The sequence below is a fragment of the Lytechinus pictus genome, chromosome 10 (genome assembly GCF_037042905.1).
Source record: "Lytechinus pictus isolate F3 Inbred chromosome 10, Lp3.0, whole genome shotgun sequence".
In the NCBI taxonomy this organism is placed as follows: domain Eukaryota; kingdom Metazoa; phylum Echinodermata; class Echinoidea; order Temnopleuroida; family Toxopneustidae; genus Lytechinus; species Lytechinus pictus.
In genome coordinates, this window is record NC_087254.1 from 23,751,245 (window position 1) to 23,772,783 (window position 21,539).

General features: G+C 35.5%; 1 protein-coding gene across 1 annotated transcript in view; it reads left to right on the plus strand.

The window, feature by feature from the left end:
- Positions 1–17,959, plus strand: part of LOC129270356 (hepatocyte growth factor-regulated tyrosine kinase substrate-like) — a 29,158-nt gene extending 11,199 nt beyond the window's left edge. The window contains exons 6-18 of the mRNA XM_064105631.1: positions 82–134; positions 550–618; positions 1,214–1,338; positions 1,881–1,977; positions 2,708–2,803; positions 4,744–4,815; positions 5,504–5,545; positions 6,060–6,227; positions 7,216–7,426; positions 8,705–8,877; positions 13,412–13,547; positions 14,418–14,515; positions 15,183–17,959. Coding sequence (XP_063961701.1) covers positions 82–134; positions 550–618; positions 1,214–1,338; positions 1,881–1,977; positions 2,708–2,803; positions 4,744–4,815; positions 5,504–5,545; positions 6,060–6,227; positions 7,216–7,426; positions 8,705–8,877; positions 13,412–13,547; positions 14,418–14,515; positions 15,183–15,914 — 2,072 coding nt within the window. The 3' untranslated portion in view covers positions 15,915–17,959. The remainder of the gene's footprint in view (positions 1–81; positions 135–549; positions 619–1,213; positions 1,339–1,880; positions 1,978–2,707; positions 2,804–4,743; positions 4,816–5,503; positions 5,546–6,059; positions 6,228–7,215; positions 7,427–8,704; positions 8,878–13,411; positions 13,548–14,417; positions 14,516–15,182) is intronic.
- Positions 17,960–21,539: the final 3,580 nt, after the last annotated feature.

A 21,539-nucleotide genomic window follows, 5' to 3' on the forward strand; every position in this document is an offset into this window, starting at 1 on the left:
GATGTGAAAAGTGATGTTATTTTTCATGGAAATGATTAGAGTAAACTCCTCAACTATTAATGTTTTTCAATTTTCCTACAGGACATTCATTCCCTCAGCTGAAAGAGAGTGATGCTATGTTTGTGGCTGAAAAGGTAACCTTAATTTCTATAACTCAAGAAATGACTTACAGAGAGGGGATTTAGATGTCTCTTGAATTTGAAGAACAAAATTGATAAAGAGTTGCGATACTCCATTCCAGAATCCAGATTTTTCTAATTGTTTACTTAAAATGTTTATAAATTAACTGATAATTGGAGGCATATGATTAAAACACATCTTTAAAGCATGGTGTATGTTAACCAATTTCTTCCACAGGAATGAAAGAGATCAAACATTGGTTCTCGGTTTTATGCAAAAACATAAATACTAACACTGTCATAGCTTGTGTACCAGTTCCAGCCGCGCTAATGCTATTCAAGTGTAATCTCCCAAAAGATATGTCATTTTAGATCTTTGTACATCCTTGGAAAATGAGGTCACTTTCTACTTTGTTTTGTTTATTTGCAGGCCCCAGATTGGGCAGAAGGGGAGAGATGTTACACTTGTAGGACTGAGTTTGGCATGCTACAGAGACAGGTAAGTTGAGTCATTAATGACAGTGTCTGTCATGTGCTAATTTAGTGTAGGTGGAGGGCCGTTTCATAAAGCTGTTCGTAAGTTAAGAGCGACTTTAAGAACGACTGGTGATCCTTTCTCACGCGCTTAACTATCGCCAATGAATATATCATTTACCACAAGAAAGGATCACCAGTCGTTATTAAAGTCGCTCTTAACTTACGAACAGCTTTATGAAACACCCACCTCGTTCTGCCTAGTAATTGTCTGGTAAAATCAATGCACTGCAAAAGTTGCTTATTTTATTTTGTCATGCGCAATGCCCTTCGTAGATACATTCCTGAAGCAGGTAATATTTCAACAAAATTTCCACACTGACCCCTTTAAAACCCTGCTACATGTTCATGAAAGACATTTTCTGTTGTATTCATTTGTAAAAAATAGCAAAGAAAATTGTGATACAATATCAGGAAATTTATTCCTTTGCTATTATTTTATTTTTGTAATAAATCTTTGAAGGAAACGCTGGATTGTTCCCCAACCTTTGTTCCCTTTAATCACAAAGAGAGAAGATAGATTTCTTGAATTCCTATCATCTGAATTTATCTCTTCACAGCACCATTGTCGTCATTGTGGCCAAGTCTTCTGTAGCAAGTGCTCTTCTAAAAACGCCACCATTCCTAAGTTTGGCATTGAGAAACCTGTCAGGGTGTGTGACACCTGCCATGAGAAGCTCCAAGGGTAAGTTCACATCATTACTAGAACAAGACCTTGTATCTCAAACATTGGGGGAAATCGCTTGTGCTTTTGATTTATTAATTGAAAGTATGTGTTTCATTCATCATTAAAAAAAACCAAAATAAGATAACATTCAAAGTTAACAAACATTACATGGAAATTCTTATAATAATACAATTTTAATTCAAATCTGGAAAATATTTTTAAAAGAGTACATATGAATGAATGAATGGATGAATGAATGAGGAGGCAACTAGAAAGGCAAAGCTTTATTTGTGCTACCACCTAAATAAAACTGGAAACTGAAAATCTGACATTATGAAATAGATGGTATAATCAAATTTACCAGATTGAAACATTGAGCATTTTGCTTATTTCTCAATAATTGCCTACTTTCTTCTAGAATCATTTGGCACATGTTTTAATCAGCAATAAAAATACTTAGATGGATATTTCATTGGATTCTGTTTGATTTGTTTTATAATAGATGCCATGACAGGAAGTTCCTATTAAATATCATGCATGTTATTGTTCATCTTCTGCAGCAAGTCAAGTTCAAGCAAGTCCACAAGCTCAAGTGGTACCAAGGAGAATGATTTACCAGATGAGTACCTGAATAGTCCTCTAGCACAACAATCTCAGGTAAGTAATGCTTTACACTTTTACTATAACATTTCAATTGTAGGGTATATCATGAAGTAATTATGGTTAGCTCTACTGGGTTTTAAATAAAAAAAATAGGAGAAAAAGGAGGAGGAAGACTATTTACAACCAAATTTTAATCATGTTGGGGCCCTTTATCATGCTCATTCTCAGTGTATTTTTATGCTGATAGATGATGAATGTTTGTCATTATGTAACTCTATGGCCTGTAGTTTTAACATCCAGCTTAACTAGGCCATGGTACTAATATTATGGAAGGTCAAACATCAATATTTTGTTAACATTGTAGTTTTCTTATGTACAATGAGAGCTTTCATCATGTTATGATGACAAATAAAAATAATTCAGTTGTTATTGCGAGATAGTTATGAATAGTCTGAAATGACAGATGGGTGATGAATCAAACCTGTACTGTTGGAGGTTTATGTCACATTTGGCTCTCCATAGATAAACCACAACAGTAGACTGTTTCATGAATGTTGTTAGCACCAAGTTGACTTTCTCAAACAGTTACCATAGTAACAGTCAGAGGAGAGTGCCTCTCAGCCAATCAAAACCAAGGATTTCACTGAAAATAGTCAGCACTGACAACTTTCTTGAAACACCCACCAGAATCTATATTAAACCTGAGTTCGTATAAGGGGCCCATGAAATAAAAATAACATGGACTATAATTTAAATGTTTTTTTCTTTCTTGTTTCAAATAAAGCTTCCACCACAACGTAATGAGGCTGATCTTCAAGAAGAAGAGGAGCTTCAGTTAGCTATGGCTCTCTCGCTGGATGAAGCAGCAAATAAACATATTGTAAGTCTTTTATTTTCTTTCATTTAGTGTTCTCATTCATATGCATCTCTTTAATTTATTTTTATGTTTTTTGCATTTTCAGCTTGTTGTGTATTTTGCTTAAATAAAAAAAGTATAGAAGCTTTTGCTATTTCAGCTATTTTCATTTGTGGTGACTCTGTTTAACATCTGTTTAGTTCGTAATTTTTTCTGAAATAATTCTTCCAGATATGTTGTCTTTAGATGGAAACAGTAACCAAAGAATGCCACTAATGTTAATATTCATATCCTGTGCTATTTTCCCAATGAAATGGCAATGCCCAATGCGATGACTGAAGATGGAAAGACAAAGAGTCCTCAATGACTTCTGATAATAATGCCTCAAAAATAATAAAGAAAATAAGTACATAATTACCTGGGGCGGTATTCTGAAAATCGTGTTAACTTTCGTGTTAAATATCGTGTTATCTCTCTGATTTAACACGCCCCTAACATACTCCCAAATCGGTATTCTGAAAACCGTGTTATCTCATTTCGTGTTATTTTCGGCTCCTCCCACTCTGCATCTATTTAATCCAATCAAATGCGCTGTTACAGAAACAAATCGCGCAAAATTTTCAGGGGAAAGGGGAGTGCGCGCTCGATGACACGAAGCTTGCATTGTGACATCATTTTTGTAAGCGCATACAGCTAAATAAAAGTTAGAGCAAGAAAGAGACGTCGGGAGGGGTGGTTGTGACAATTAAGAATGGATTATTTCAGACAGCATGGATACAAAATTATGACAGGAGACAGAGGCCTTGATCGATTGTGGAGCAGGCAGGGGACGATCGCCCCTAAAATATGGGGGCAAGGATAATTCATACATGCCCCCAATAATTTTAAGAACTTGAAAAAATGAATATGCAATGTAAATTTTGAAAAGCATGAAAAGCACTTTAAGAAAAATTAAACCTGACATAGAAATATCAAACATACAAAATTGTATTTTTTTCTTTATTAAAATTTGATGCGTATAGCGATCAGCCCCCCCTATCCGAAGCATATAGATTGACTGGCGGGATAGATGAATTAAGGATAAACTAGAAGCATTGAGAGTCAAAAAAGTGTAATCATTGGATATTATAGAAGAGTTCCCCAATTGCCAATTCTATTCCTTTTAATTTTTGTTTGTGACTTATTTTAAGACGTTTTAAATTTTCTTCCTCTCCTTCTGTCTTTTTTATATTATGGCAAAAAGTAACTAAATAAATAACTCATGAGCATTTATGATAGTGATTTTAATTAATACAAATTAAAGATGCATTTGAAGTGTATTTTCACAGGAAATTCCAAAGAAATTGTTGTTTAATCATTGTTAGTAGAGAAAAAGGTAGATGGAAAATAAAGCTGGAAAACTGAAAGAAAATTACAGTAAATTCTGCCAGAGGATAGTTATATGCCCGTTTATGTTCTTTTTGACGTTTGCGTCTGCTAAAAAAAAGTGCAGCCATCGTCATCCCCAACTTAACCTCTCCTTAACGCAGTGTTAAATGTTCGTGTTATCTTTGAACAAAATTTTAGCTAACACCATTTTCAGAATACCAAATTTCGTGTTATCTTCCTCCCTAACACCGCGTATGGGTGTTGCGCGTTGCGCTCTGCGTATTTCATGACCTGCGCGGTGTTACCACTTGGGCCACGTGTTTTTCATGCTAACACGATTTTCAGAATACCAATCGTGTTAGCTAACACCGTTTTTGTGCTAACACGGTTTTCAGAATACCGCCCCTGGGCTGCACAATATGGAGATAGTAAATAAATAAAGAGGCTTTAATAGGAGAAATTATTATTCGTTCCACTGAAGATAATATTAAATTTTCGTAACATGGAAACTTTAAGTAATAGACAAAATAAGGACAATAAAGAAAGTTTGGTAAATGACCCCATACTGTGAATCATCTTGTGTGTTCTGTTTATAGATCAAAGGAGGCAAAGCCACTACTTCAAGTACGACTGCTTCTGCTGTACCCGGCTCTGTATACAACTCTAGCGTAAGTTTCATGAATGATTATTGAGAGCAGTCATGTGATTCTTGAATGAAGAGTTTATGTTATAGTTGCAGTGTGATGATGTAATGATGGTTATCCTTTTTTGAAAGTTTTGGTAAAAATTAAATAGGTGATGGTGATGATTATAATGCGGATGATGATGATAGTGGTGATTATTATGATAATGATGATGGTGATGATGATGAATGTGGTGATGGTTATGATGATGATGATGTTTTGGATGAGGAGGATGCTGATGATGATGATGATGATGGTGATGATGATGGTGATGATGATGATGATGGTGATGATGGTGATGATGATGATGATGACGATGATGACGATGATGATGATGATGATGATGATGATGATAATGATGATAATGATGATGATGATAATGATAATGATAATGATAATGATGATGATGATGATAATGATGATGATAATGATGGTTATGATGATGTTTTAGATGAGGAGGATGCTGATAATGAGTGTTTTGATGATTACGATGATGATGATGATGGTGACTCGCAAGAATTAATGGAGGGTAGAAATCTGATTAATAACTAAACTCCTTGTTTAAAATGATGATGATAACAATGATGGAAATTTGAATGTCTTTGCTATAGCATTTATTTTAACTAGTGATGATATGTTGCTTTTATTCTCTCTCTCTCTCTGTTGTTTTCAGGTCTCATCTGCTCCAGCCCCAGAGCCAGAATTGGATCCTGAGGTAAGCCGGCAAAAATTGGAACATCATTATTTTCCACCAATGGAATTATCATTGGCTCATATTTTATAGTCCGGTTTAACTCAAACTATGTCCAACTTTTTTCAACAATTTTGTCAAAACTCTATTTACACAACACTTAAAAAAAAAAAATTTCCTCATAATTTGATGTTGAATAAAATATGATACTTTTCATTCCCAGAAAGTAATTAATATTTTGAGTGCAAAATGTGCTTATAATTTTGATCTCTGCAATGAAAGATATTGTTGTTTGGATGTTAAAACCTTGTACCAGTAATGAAAACTGAAGTTAAAATAAACCAGATTCAAGAATGTGGAAAGTAATTTCAGAAGGAAGTTTCTTAATTTTCATCAACTTATGGGCAAGTTTGCAACAGATCCCCCATCTAGGCCTTTCAAAAATAAGCTTGAATGATTTACATTGTCCATGCTTGCACTTACATAAAATGTACAATAGGATTATATTTTAGTCAAGATTGATTTATCTCACTTTCAGCTTGCCCGCTACCTGAACCGGTCATACTGGGAGCAAAAGCAGCAGGAGAATCGCAGTGCAATGCCCTCAGCTCCGTCTGGTGGGGGCGACATTGTCCCAGCAACAGCCCCACCCTTTTCACAGTCCACCTCATCTTTGCCTCAGTATTCTCAGAGTAAGACGTTTGAGGTAAGATGGCTTCTATTTTCAATTCTATTACACCTGGGGGTGTTTCTTAGGTATTGAATCGGGTTCTATGAAAATATTCTATCATGATATATGTATATTATTTACAACAAGAATTTATCACCAATCATTCACAAAGTCGCTTATAACTTCTTCTTCTTACTCTGCTGTGGTCAGAGATCATCAGTAATATGCTGCAGGACTAGAAAAATAACAATAACACCGTATTTAGTTAGTCAGGAGCACAGGGGGTTTAGGAGTTAGATATGGCTGCACAGCATAAGTGGATTTGAAGGATATAGCGCAGGGCAACCAGAGTGGAGGTAGAGGAAGCAGAGTGGGAGAAAGTAGCTTATGAATAGCATTATGAAACATTCACCTGCTCTGATAGTAATGATGAATGGTCACTTTGACCACTTTCAATTTGTTTGATGGTTGTTTTTTAAGTGTAATGTTGATGTGCTCGTGTTGAGAGCTTGAAACTGGCTGCTGAACAGAGCATGTCATTGATAACTTAGCACCGGATGATGACCTCACACCTCTTCCTCCATCTTTATACCATTTTTTTCAAGACTATAAGCAAGTAAATGAATGGAATTTATTAGTAGATGAAGTGATTTATCTAACCATGTCTGAACGTCTTGAAAAAATGTTGCTGAGGTATGTCACCCCTGGGTCCCGTCTTACAAAGAGTTACGATTGATACGATCAACCTCAATTCTATGGAAACCCATCATTGTCTTAATGTTTTCTACAAGAAATTTGAACAATGTAATTTGTAAACAAAGAGAAGCACACTGAATTTTCAAGAAAATGTGAATGCATGAATATACATCACAGTTAGAAAATATTTTGATCAAGCATGCATAATAGATGTTGCCATTGCTGGCTTTCCATAGTTGTGGTTGAGTCAATCAATTGTAACTCTTTGTAAGACGGGGCCCAGATCTATTTTATGCTTCATGCATCTACCTTCTCTTTACTCTGCCAGGAGCAACAGAATGGTGCCCCTGAACCAGAGAACCAGGAACTGATCAACAACATGTCAAGCAGCATGGATGTCCTGGTGAACCGCATGAAGAGCGACTCATCGCGCGGCCGGAGCATCGCAAGCGATACCACGGTCCAGGGATTATTCCAGGTCCTATCCAGCATGCATCCTAGGCTGCTTAAAATGCTACAGGAGAAGGAAGAAAAGAGAGGTCAGTCAAGTCTAGCCAAAGCTGCTTTACCACCTGTATGAATAGTTAAGCTGTCCATAAAGACCATTTGCTCACAAATATCCATTTCCTTATCTTCCTTGAGTGATCTTTATAGACAGGTTTCACTATATCAGGGATTCGGTTATTAATATTCATTTTGAGATTCTGGTGATCAATTTTTATAGAAAGAAAATGAGAGTGCTTAGAAACATTCCAGGCTACAGTCACATCAATGGAACTGACTCAAAACAGCCCGTTGGTATCTCTTTGGTATGATGTGATAATTGTGATTGGTTTGGAGTCAGTTTCATTGGTGTGACTGTAGCATTAAAGGAGAATGAAACTCTTGGAGCAAGTTAACTTTTGTGAAAGCAGAAAAATCAAAGAATAAGATCAACAAAAGTTTGAGTAAAATAGGACTAGCAATAGAAGACTTATGAGCATTTGAATGTCGAGATCACTAATGCTATGGAGATCCTCCCATTGGCAATGCGACCAAGATCTATGATGTCACAGATGAACAACTCTCCCCTTTTGGATGCTGAAAATATACCCCAAAACATCTCTTTTTGCTCATTCTAATCATATGACAAACGATTCATCAATGATATAATGTTGTGAAACCTCTGTACTTGCCCTCTCATAAAGAGAACACCTCACCTTGTGATAGACTCTATAAAAGTGAGAATATAAGTGAAATAAGTACTAAAGTAATGAGGGAGTTGTACGTGTGTGACATCGCAGATCTTGGTCGCATTGCCAAAGGGAGGATCTACAAGGCATTAGTGATCTCAATATTCAAATGCTCATAACTTTCTTATTATTCAATCAATCTTCCTCAAACTTTCAACAATATGTTTCTTTGATTTTTCTCTTTGATATGGATTCAGCTGGTTTCAAGGGTTTCATTCTCCTTTAAGCACCTTACTAATTATCTGACCAGTATTAAATAGAATGAGTATCATCCTAAGGCCTGTATAATTAATAGATATGATCAATATATACAATAGATAGCAACTTTCAATTCATGGTTTTCTATAGATATACAGTTATATATATATATATATATTTCAATTGATTGCATCTTCTATGACAGGACCCATAGTTTGTTAGGGTCAGGGAAATACAGAATACTTTTACTTTGGGAAAATACTTGCATTTTGCTCCATCTAATTGAGGTGCTGATTGACTGTTTACGCCACCCACCAAAATATAATGCATCACTAATTACGTTTTTTGATAAGAATTTTTCAACATCTTATTGTTTCATATATTTAGCTCAAATGGAGGCGCTGCAGGATAAACTGGCTCAGATTCGAGATGCTCGCGAGGCTCTGGATGCTCTCCGGGAAGAACATCGTGAGAAGCTAAGACGAGAGGCAGAAGAGGCGGAGAGACTCCGTCAGATTCAGATGGCTCACAAGCTGGAGATCATGAGGAGAAAGAAACAGGCAAGTTACATTGATGAAGATCTCAATTTGTATGATTATCGGTGATATGGTCATTGGTCATTACCGATGTGTTGCTGATTTAACCCTTATTAAACAAATTGACCCCCCCTCGACAAATTTTGTCACTACGCCATCGCGCAAACTTTTTTGACCGCGCCGCTCACTGACAAGTCTTGCGCATCTGTTGAGACCAATTTGCAATGCCCGTGTACGCGGTTCCGAAATTACACCACATTTTGTAAGTGCATGTCAGACCCAAAATTGCTCACAAACGTGATTCCGTGTACAAAATCAATGCAAATTGTGTTTTTCAACAAAAAATCATAAATGTATGATTGTTTTTACTTTTGCTGTTGATTTAAATGGATTTATTTTATGCTATTAATGATTGCAAAAGGGTCCATGACAAAGTTCATCAGAAAAAAACAAAAAACAAAGGTTTAAAAGACAAAGAAATACATAAGAATTTAAAAAACAATTAATACATAAGAAATTGATTATATTTTTGCAATTTTTTGTAGATATTTGTTAGAAATGTAATAATTGATACTCCCACCAAAAAGTAGCTTTCTGCTAGCTTTATAAATTGAGTTAAAGGCAAAAACATTTCAATAAATTAGGGGAAATTTCATAGGCTTATTTGCATAATTAATAAAAGGATATGAATTAATTTTTTTTTGAAAATTTTACTTTACAATCTTGTAGTTTACATCCGGCTCTACGCGCGTGCAAATTTTTGCGGCGATTGCGCAATCAACTGCCGAGATCTGAGGTGGGGTCAAATTGACCCCCCCCCCCCCAGTTTATCCTCGTCTGAAATAGCCCAGTTAAGATAAGGTTAAGGATTTTGGTGATGATTTGATTTAAAACAAGTTTATAGAAATTTAAATAGAAGATACTGAAACAACAAACATAAGCACAGTCTATGCAAATTTCCTTATCCCTCATGTATTTGTATGATATTTTAGGGTTGTGTATCAGAAGATATCACAGCAGACCTCAAAATGCGGTCACTTTGCCCTGAGTGGGTTTCAAATGTTTAAAGCTCATATTAAACACATCTGGCTATTTTTTATATTTATTTAAATTCTCAGGCGAGTTTGATTTCTGGACTCATGGCATTTTCATATTAGAGTAGTGGTCTAATTGGTGATTCACTTCAGATTAAGTTATTCATTTTATTCAGTTCTTTCAAATTCCTCTAAACCTTTATTTGTCTTCCCCTTTATTCCCTCCTTTCCTTTTCTCCTCCTTATTAAAAAGGGAAATCCACCCATTACACACAATCAGCTTTTCCATACATCATATTATTAAAGTGATCATTTCACTTTGTTCTGATTAAAAAATTCTCATTTTGGTTCTTGAAAATGGGCTAAACATTAGGCTTATAGTGTAAAAATACCATCTCAAAAGTTTCAAAGTATTATATCTACAGGATCAATTTAAAACATTGGAGATGTAAACCAAAGTTTCAAAATAATTGGGAGTTTCAATGACTATGTGTATAGAGCGAATCTGTGCAACACAACACATTAACTCTAGATGAACACAGCATGACCTACATACAGTGTGTACAAGGTATACACTGAATGTACAGTGCAGCTAATAGCGTGTGTATAGGAGATACACACAGCAGAAGGCAGTCAACATAGCCAACAGACTTTTTGAATTGGAGAAAACTGGTCATAAGCTGAGCCTGTCTAATAGACGGTTCTCAAAATCAAGCTAATAAATTGCTACTTGTATCTAAATTACAGTTTTTCATCCTATATTGAAGTCTGTTTCAGGGTTTTTGAGGACAAATACAGGCACTCATACACATGTTTCGTCTCAGTTTGAGAATTTTTTAAATCAGCTGCTCACAAAGTTAAACGATCCCTTTAACCATTTTGGCATTTTCTCAGAAAATTTATAGTGATTTCACTTATACATTTAATATATAATCAGACACATTATTTTGTACTATGCAACACAGAAAAATGTAATTTTTAGAATTCATTTAACATAACATATGTGGGGAAATCCAAATGATCATAACTCCATTATTTGTTGATGGATTTTTGCCAAATCTGTTTTGATATTTTTCTCTTCCTTTTTTTTCTGTTGCTTTTATCAAAGCAGACTTGACATTTAGTGTTTGTTTTCAGGTTTCATTAAGTCGTTATCCACATAACATTTTATTTTTTCTTTAAAAGTGTACATATAATCACACTTCTTTTTCTGGCATTTAATGATTTTGTATGGTGAAATGCAAATAATGCAGGAACAACAAAGAGAAGAAAATGAACTGAAGTTTAAGGTATAGACTTGAAAATGTTTCTCTAGATTTACTGGTTGAGGTTGGTGGAATAGGGTTTATGGTGATAAAGAAACAATGTCATCTTTCATTGTGAATGTTTTTTGGGGGGATAAATTTTCACCTAAGTGGTTGCAGGATATTGCTAACATACACATACATTTATCGAGAAATAAAATGGGAATAAAAAATCTTTATCTTTGGAACACAATTTTGCATGTGTGAAGTCAAAAACATAAGTAGATAAAGATATTCTATATGTATATGAGTGTATGAGTTTTCTAGGGCTGTTATTGATAATGTCTTTGTCGATGGTCTTGTCAATAATCGCTTGTTTTTGCCACTTAGCAATATCGATAACCTTTCACTTGTTGTTGATAATACCCGCTATTATGTAGGGACACAGTGATTTTCCACGATTTCATGGAAACAGCCTTTTGAAAGTGGCTTTTCAAACGGAAAATCACAGAAAACATATTTTTCCTCAAACTGCACAGAACAGCAACAGAAATTACTTCTAAATCTCAACAAAATATGAATACTTACTAGCCACAAAACCCGATCTCACCCCCACTTCGCTACAATCATGACAATCCAAACATTGTGACTGCCCTTGACTACATTCGATCGAATCTAAAACATCACAAGCGCAAGCTCAATTTTAGCAAAGTACCAACCGACGTAGAAGGCAGCTCTCAGCCGTGTGTTGCTGCCCTCTACGTTTGAAGTTGTACAGCACGATATCAAAATGGCGGATAGGCGAAAGACGTTGACTGCTAAGATCGATGTCCAAAAAGCCCCAAAATTATTGATAAAATTTCATCTAACCCTAAAATAATGCTAATAGCGTGAAAGGGGAGGATGTATTTATGCTAAATATGTTTGTTTAACGATGTTATGTAATCATTAACATCCGATGAACGCGGATTTTAAAGCGTTCTTGGTACAGTGGCAGATACAAATTTTGACCAACGTGAGTATGTGACATCACTATAATGCATAAAAAATGCATATTGATTATGTTCTTTTGTTGATAGTTATCGATATTGGTAAGATATTTTTAGAGATATATCGACAGAGAATTTTCTTAACGATAACAGCCCTCGAGTTTTCCCATTAATACACTGGCTGAGGAGATACACTTTTATTACATACAACATAAGATACCTATGGCTGCATGATGGTGTCCGATTGTTATGCTAAATATATCCATTCTTTAAGACCTCATTAATGTTCATTAAAACAGATGTTTTAAAGCATCCTATTCATAAAGGTTTTTTATTTTTCTCAAGTGATTTTATATCAATGAGAGAATTTTAATTGCATGATTTATTTCAATTTGATAGCCATTTTTCATTTTAAGGATCTATTAATTGAAAAGTGCATGAGTTCATATTCACAGTTTTAAATTCCAAGAATTACAGTACGCATGGTGCACAATCAATTATTAAAACATGTGTTTGTAGATTATTTAGGCTTCAAGTTCAAGGGAAATTGATTTTCTTTCACATGAAACAAATCTGAACATTAATGTTTACAGCCACTTTCCATCAGACAGTTTTGTTCACAAATACTTCATCATACAGCTACTACACAACATATTTCATTTTCATTCCATGTATTGAAAATGGCAAGACATTTTTATCCTCGGATGTTTTTTAAGAAGTCCATGCCTAAATTTACCATTATGAGATATCAAAAGTATAACTAAGAGTACAAACATTGACCACATTTGTATGAAAACATTAATGAAATATAAAAAATGCATTAAACTATTAAATCATGAACCTTGTGGGAATACACTATTGAAAGTTATAGTCAAATGGTAAATTTATAGGAACAAAATTTCATTTCGTTTATTTTCCATTTCCAAAAATCATTTACAATAAGTTTTGTTACATACATCTTTGATATGTAATCAATCAAACAAGGAAACTTTACATGTATAATAATCAAGGTAACCATACTATCAGGTCGGAAACAGAGGAAGCTGCTAAAAAGCGAAGCTTGTAGAATGCAGCCTCCTATTAAATATTTGTATAATCAATGTAAACAAAACACAAAATTCTTAATGTAGATGTTTTCTTGAAAAATATCGGATAGATTAAGGGGAGATGTACACAACTGTAGTACCGGTATTTTATGACTGAATTTCTTTGCTGCCTTCGCCGATTCATATTGGGAAGATGTCTAAGAATTATTCCACCTTTCAACGCTTTTTTTTTTTTTTTTTTGCAGGAGATGCTTCAGTTCCAGCAGCAGCAGGCTTTGCTGAAGATGCAGGAACAAGAAAGAGAGAGACAGATGTGGCTAGAACAACAGAAGCAACAACAGCAAATGAGGCAGATACAATACACAGCTTATGGCATGGGTGGTAAGTAATCATCCATTCTCTTCTGTTTATTCATCCATACAGGGATGTAAATGTTGGTATTTCATAAAGCTGTTTGGGAGTTTCAAATAACTTTATGCACAACTAGTGACCCTTATTTCTGCGAGAAGAGATTCCGCAAATATTTCCCTATTCCTGTTCCTATAGGTAAGAGTGCATTTTTGTTACCCTTATTAAACCTGTAAGAGTTGTAAGAGCCCCCTATGAACAACTTCAGGCGTTCTTACGATTGTAGGAATTTTACACTTCTAGAATTGTCTCTTGACCCTACAAAATCTTGCATGGTTCTTACGTCTTTCTGAAAACATTCGTACGGCTGCCTTACAAAGAATGCTTCGTATGATATTAATAAAAATCTTAATGGAATTTGTGATCAAACAATTAGTAACTGATGGTAAAAGAAACTTTTTACAACAATCAAAATCAAACATATGGTCCATTGCTAAGGTTTGTGTTATTTGCCCTTGCCTGCATGAAACTTCTTTTTTTTTGTGTATGAAAGGGTCTATTCTAGATAATTTTCTTCTTAAGATATATTTATAATCCCCCTTTTAATCTATTTTAATTGAATTTGTTAACTTTTCATCATGTTGTCTTGTTCATTTCATGCCACGTGACAAATATTAAAAATAATCATACAGTACCTAGTAACCAGGTGAGGAGAGGAGGGAGCAGTTACTTCAACTGCTTGTGGCCCATGTTCCTTTTTTGTAAGCCTTCATATTGATTAACCAACTTGAAAGTCACTTTATCTGGTATTCTGCAGTAGTGAAGAGTTGTTCCTCTCTATGGCTTTATTCTTGGGGTGTTGTCATCACATTCATTTGTGTCATTTTGATTTGTATGATGTAGGCATGAATCAACCTGGCATGATGCCGCAAGGTGGTATGGCGCCCCCACCTGGTGGAATGCAACACGCCCCTCCTGGCCAGTTTGTGCAGCAGCAGCAGGTAGGTTTACACAAGTCTATAGATTGTATTCTAATCAGGATCATAATCGAATCTCAACTTCACTTTCAGAAACTGATCAATAATAGATTAATGCAGTTTGTTGTTTTTTACTATTGGCTTGGGCAAACAAAAGTGTAGCTGATCATATGTACCCAAAAGTAACATAAATACATTGCAAATCCTGGTTTTTTGTATTTATGTTAAAAAAACAAAACAAGGCAGTAAAAAAATGGTCTAGAAATGTTTGGATTGAAGAATTAAATTAGAAAATCATTGCAAATCACAAAATCTGCAGATCTCGGAAACAAATGTTCATAATCAATACACATGGAGGTAATTTGACACTATATTCAGTCAGTTTCGTTAAACATTCTCTTTGCTGTGAACGTTGTTCATGGGCTGTATAAGATATACCAGGGTATTTCATGGAAACTCCTGAAGGTTTATTTTTCTTTCGTATGCTCTGTATTTCATGAGAAAGAAATTTTCATATATTTAACAATCATAATGACTTTTTTACATCAAAATGCAGTAGTCCTGATCACACACAAATAATATCATGTCTATTTAGTTTGGTTTAATTATGTTTGGGGTGAAATTTGACAAACATTGACTTGCAAGAAGACCTCGGTCCATTTAATTGACTTTTTGTTATTTTATTTTACAGTATGGGTCCCCTTCCCATGCCCCCTATGGAATGGCCCCACCCCAGGGGAGTTACCCCAATGGTCCCCCCCCTCCTACCACCCAGATGGACGCTGGCCAGCCAACCACCCAGGTGGGTTACATCCAACCTCCTTCAGGCTACCAGGTACCGCTCCAACAACAGCAACAGCCCGCACCACCACCACAACAACAAATGCCACCCCAACAGCAGCAGCAGCAACAACAATTTCAGCAACCAATGGCTGGTGGTGGAGGCTATTCTTCTGGGCAATATGGTGCACCTCCCCAGCAGCAACAACAGCAGCAACAAACGCAGCCTCAACCTGGTAGCATGAATCAGAGCTTCGGGTCACCTCACTCATCGCTTGACTATCGGCAGCAGCAGCAGCCACCACCGCAGCAACAACAGCAACCACAATACCAGCCACAAGCAGGCAACCCCTACAACATGCAAGCTATGGCCGGTGCTCTACCGCAAGGCCAGGTACCGCCACAAGCGCAAGTGCCACCACAAGGGCAGGTGCCACCACAAGGGCAAGTTCCACCACAAGGTCAATATGGATCTCCAGCGCCACAGCAATATCAACCACAGGGCCAGCAACAGATGATGGGTGCAGGTGGCATGCAGCAGATGGTTCCCCCTGGTATGCAACAACAACAGCAACCACCCCCTGGCATGCAACAGCCCCCTCCTCAGCAGCAACGTGAGGACACATTGATTTCTTTCGAATAATAGTTCAAGGAAATCTCATCAGTTATTTTGTGTAAGCATTCTTATTCATCTTCGTTCTGAAGAATAATTGTACTCGTCTCATGTTCGCTCTGTCCCTCTCATTCTCTTTCTTTCCCTATTTTTCTTCCCTTCTATCTTGTTACAAAAATGCCACTTGTACTGTGACAAAGAAATCACTCATAATTCATACTATATCCCTTCCATTAATACTCATGAGTATTCTGAATTATTGGTTGGTGATAATAGATAACCTTTCGCTATGTAAACTTCTGGTCTGGAAAAAAATATTAAAAACTATTTAAAGCTCTCACCTTGTCTTGGGCATGGTGCAACAGTTAGTTTTATCTAGTGGGCAGCCCTTGCAATGTAGCAGCATAGATACTGATCAGGTTCGGCTGAGTGCAGTGGTGGAACAAATTTGGTCCAGAATGGGAATGCTGACCAGCTAGGACAAGATTACCAAAATTTGTTGTTTATACTTAAAGAATGGATATAAAACAATTTTTTTAAAAGTATTAGTGGGAATCATTCAGTCCTTGGTTGGGCTGGCGATATTACTTGCCAGTCCAACTTCGGATGAATAATTCCCCACTGTGCTTTCTCGAAGCCTGGTATATTTGTATTTGATTAATCATAAATCTATGGTAGACCATGAACATGTACCTGATTATATTTTTTTGTCCAAAGCAGAGTTATATATTTCATCCATTATTAATCCATGATTATATTTTGATCTATCCAAAGTATATAGCATATGTGTATATCAAGCAGATTGCAGAGAGAAAATAACCCAATTATACATAAAATGTGTATTAAGTACATGTAAGCAGTGGCATTGTGATGTTATGTGTCAACAATTGCTCACCCCCCCCCCAACTCTTTGTCCAAGTTGAAAGTTCTGTTTACATTTTCAGATTGAAAAAAAAGCTCAGTCTGTAAACCGAAAAGTGGTATAAATATATGAGTAGTAGTTTATGAATTAAAATGTTACATTCTCATGTCCTGGTATGGTAGTAATGATAAATATTTTTCGTAAGTGAAAAATCTGAGCTAATATTTGGAAATTGAATCATACTGTTTCCATTTGAATTAATTTTACTACCTAGAAATGATGTAAACACATGAGTTGAAGTCAAAGAATCTAGATATCTCAAATTGATATATTCACAGGTAATCCACAATATCTTCTATATACATGTAAATGAAATTGACTGTCAACATGTAGTGTATATGGCTTAGTCTATGGTGTAGGAATATTTGCGCATTTCACAAGGCACAGTAATATACTAGCATGAAAATAAAACGGTATGCTTGTAGTGGCAATGTTCAAGTGAAAGCGCTCTATAAATGCTGTAAAATGTGGATATTTGCTATTGTTTACCTGATTGTTATTTCTAATTATCTGCCAAAGTTGAAAAATGGTTGGGTTTTGCTTGGCTAGGCACCAAAATAAATCAACTGTGTGAAAGTTTATTTTACTTTTACGCTGCTATATACATGTATGAAGCAAGCTGACATAAATGGTTTAGTTTGGTAGAGACGTTTTTACCAGATATATAGTTAAAAGTTTAATTGTAGTATGTATATGTGGGATTAAGAATATCAAGCATGAAGAATTTAAATTGATAAGATGGGTGAAAACCTAAAATTGGTCTCTTTATATAGGGAGTGGAGTGGTTAACAATAAGATTATTCATCAAATTTCTTGGATAAAAATATACAAAGATAGATTTTAGATATATTGGTTTATAAAATAACTTCATGTTTTAACATATGTATGTGTAATGAAATATATTGATACTGTCAAATATATTTTAAATAATCGCTAATTTTTTTTTGTTCAATCAGTGTATAATAATATCTAATATGTAACATTGTCGAATCCAGAGATTCTAAACAAGTTGGATGTTATATTGGTTAAATATATTAATGTGGACTAGTGTACATGTATTCTTGAAGCATGTAGGGATCAACTTGCAATATTATCATGTAAATGACTCGTCAAGACAAGTAAAGGAATAAATATGAGTCTTAAAAGATATAAATATTCTTATTCATGGATTTCTTTTCGTCAATGTGGGTTTGCTAAATATTTTTTTCTATATTTTCTACATAATCATATGATATAGAGGTGGGTGGGCTATTGTGGACTCCTTTTTTCCTGACCTTTCGCATGTGATTCCTTGGGTGTTATGTAAAAAAGGCACATAAATACAAGGTGACTGCTTAGTTTAACCAGACTGTTTTAAATTGTACTTCAACTTTAAAGAAAGATACAAAATTTAGATATAAATTAAAGTATAAAATGAAATGAAGAAGAAAAATGCTTGTATAAGTCCAGGGACTTATTTTCACAAAATAAAATAGCCATGGTTAAAAACTAATTTTATTTCATAAAATTATTATCATCACACTGCACTTTTATTATCATCAATTATAATCATACCTAAATATTTCCTTATATGAACCAAATTATAGCTTGATTCGACTTTGATGTTTCCATAATACTTGTTTGTTGCATAGTCATAGGAACTATTTCATTCTAGAAATTGCAAAAAAATTGTGAATGCAACAATTTAGGAAAGGGATTTATGCAATATTTATGATAGCTTATGACTACATGATAAAACAAAGACAGAAAAATATTCTAGAAACTAAGTTAATTAGTAGAAATTTTCTATATTCTTGAACAAATTTTTTTAATGAAAGAGGTGTGTAGTTATTTTCTGTACATTTAAAAAAAGTATATTTGGTATAATACAGAATGGATCGTAATAAAGAATGTTTTATTGCGAACAGACTTCCAGCTAAAAATTGAATTCTGTACACATCTTCCTTTGAGGGTGGAATTGTGTTAGCCCCTATCTGATGTTGTTATCATTTTCAATGTTTTTATGCCGTTCGAACTCGAACTCTAGAATTCTGACAAGACACTGACAGAATGCGTTCATTTTTCTCTAAAGGATGCTTTAACATGCATTGATCATATGGACATTCCAGTATGTATGGAGTAGTTTTGGGCTGCATAAAATTACAGGCAAGTTTCGCTGTATTTCCCTCTGATGATTCAGATTCTTTTGCTCTGGTCCCACTAACTGTAAACCATGCTGTACTTTCACGGTGACTGAACTGTTATGCTCGTGCCCCACTAGCTGCAAAGCATGCTGGAGTACTAAACAATGTTACTGGAGCTAAGACTTGAGTTTAAACGGCTGTAATGTGTCTGTCGCTGCTACATCCTACCTATTGTATCATAGACTTTTGTCATGTTTTGCCACATGGGACTGAGCTGAGTCGACAAATGTCTAACTTTGTTAGATCTAATTCTAAATCTACGTCTGACTTGACTACATAAAGACTGAAGTTAACTATCTAACGTTAGATCTACACGTTCTATGCGAGTGAAATATTCCATGCACCAATCATAGCAAACTCAACACGGCAAACAGCGGCGGTAACGTGCCAAGTTATTAAGGATCTTTTGAAGAACACTGAATTTATTGAACTTCTTAACAATGCAATTAGCAATGCCATTGATAAAAAAATGGATGAAGTGTTAGGTAGACTAGAGATCATGCAGGGAGACATATTTGATCTACAGAACAAACTTGACATAAAAGATCAGGAAATCAACAATCTCAAGCATTCTATGAAATGTCGAGAAGAATTCCGTGGTCTTCGGTTCGCCATCGACATGCTCGAACAATATTCTTGGGGTTGCAATATCAGAATATTCGGCATTGCTGAAAAAACTGGTGAGAACACTGATTCATTAGTTTTAGACATAGTTTCTAGGAATCTGGGGATCTCATTCGAAGCCAAAAAAGACATTGAGCGATCACATTGGGTCGGAAGAATCATCCAACCAAGTATCAACCATTCAGCTACAGGGAGCTCCGCTGAAGATGAAACCAGACCTGATAGACGCCCCCGCGGCATCATCGTGAAGCTATCGTCCCATTGAAAGAGGCGTGAAATTCTCCTGAACAGAAGAAAGTTAAAGGGAAATGAAACCTTTAAACTAGTAGGCTTGTGTCGAAACAGAAAAATCAAAGAATGAGAACAAAGAAAGTTTGAGAAAAATCGGACAAATAATAAAAAAGTTATGAGCATTTGAATATTGCAATCACAAATGCTATGGAGATCCTCCCATTGGCAATGCGACAAGGATGTGTGATGTCACAATTGAACAACTTTCCCTTTGATCGACTAAAATACCCTCAAAATGTATCTTTTTGCTTTTTCTTATGGTGATACAAACTGTTTACCCATGATGTATTCTTTAAAAATCTGTATTACAAGCCCTCCTATAGAAAGAACACATGATGTACTGATAGATGTAATAAAAGTGGCAATTTAAGTGAAATATATACTACAGTAATGGGGAGAGTTGTTCACAGGTGACATCACACATCTTTGTCGCATTGCCAATTTGAGGATCTCCATAGCATTAGTGATCGCAATATTCAAATGCTCATAACTTTCTCATTATTTGTCTGATTTTTCTCAAACTTTCGTTGATCTGTTTCTTTGATTTTTCTGTTTTCACACAAGCTATCTTGTTCCAAAGGTTTCATTTTCCTTTAAAAGGTTCTGGGATTTCAATCGTAGAAGACCTCATGATGAAGAAACAAATACTTTAGTGAATAAAGCTCGGAAAATTCCCGGAGTGAATTCAGCATGGTCATCTGAAGGTTGAATCATTGTTTCCTTAACGTCATCAGGTGGCAAGTCATTAAAACAAGTGGAATGCCTCTGGCCGTCTCACCTGCATCACGCGATTCAATATAGCAGCAGTGCTGATTTTGAAAACTACTATAACTCGCACAAGATGTTCAGTGATACTTGGTTACTCTTATTTCCACGTTTTATGAACTAGACCAATACACTTATAGAGATATGATGGCAATTCAACAAATACCCCCAACGTGGCCAAAGTTCTTTGACCTTACATGACCTTTGACCTTGATCATGTGACCTGAAACTCGCACAGGATGTTCAGTGATACTTGATTACTATTATGTCCAAGTTTCATGAATCAGATCCATAAACTTTCAAAGTTATGATGGTAATTCAACAGATACCCCCAATTTGGCCAAAGTTCATTGACCCTAAATTACCTTTGACCTTGATAATGTGACCTGAAACTTGCACAGGATGTTCAGTAATACTTGATTACTATTATGTCCAAGTTTCATGAATCAGATCCATAAACTTTCAAAGTTATGATGGTAATTCAACAGATACCCCCAATTCGGCCAAAGTTCATTGACCCTAAATGACCTTTGACCTTGGTCATGTGACATGAAACTCAGGCAGGATGTTCAGTAATACTTGATTAACCTTATGGCCAAGTTTCATGAACTAGGTCCATATACTTTCTAAGTTATGCTGTCATTTCAAAAACTTAACCTCAGGTTAAGATTTGGTGTTGACGCCGCCGCCGTCGGAAAAGCGGCGCCTATAGTCTCACTCTGCTATGCAGGTGAGACAAAAACTAATTGCAAACGAAGACCTAAAAAAAATGGACAACCGATCGTTCACGAATACATGATAATGAACTATTTTTATGGACAGTGTCACTATCACAACCTTCATGATTGTTCAAGTGATCCTAATATTTAC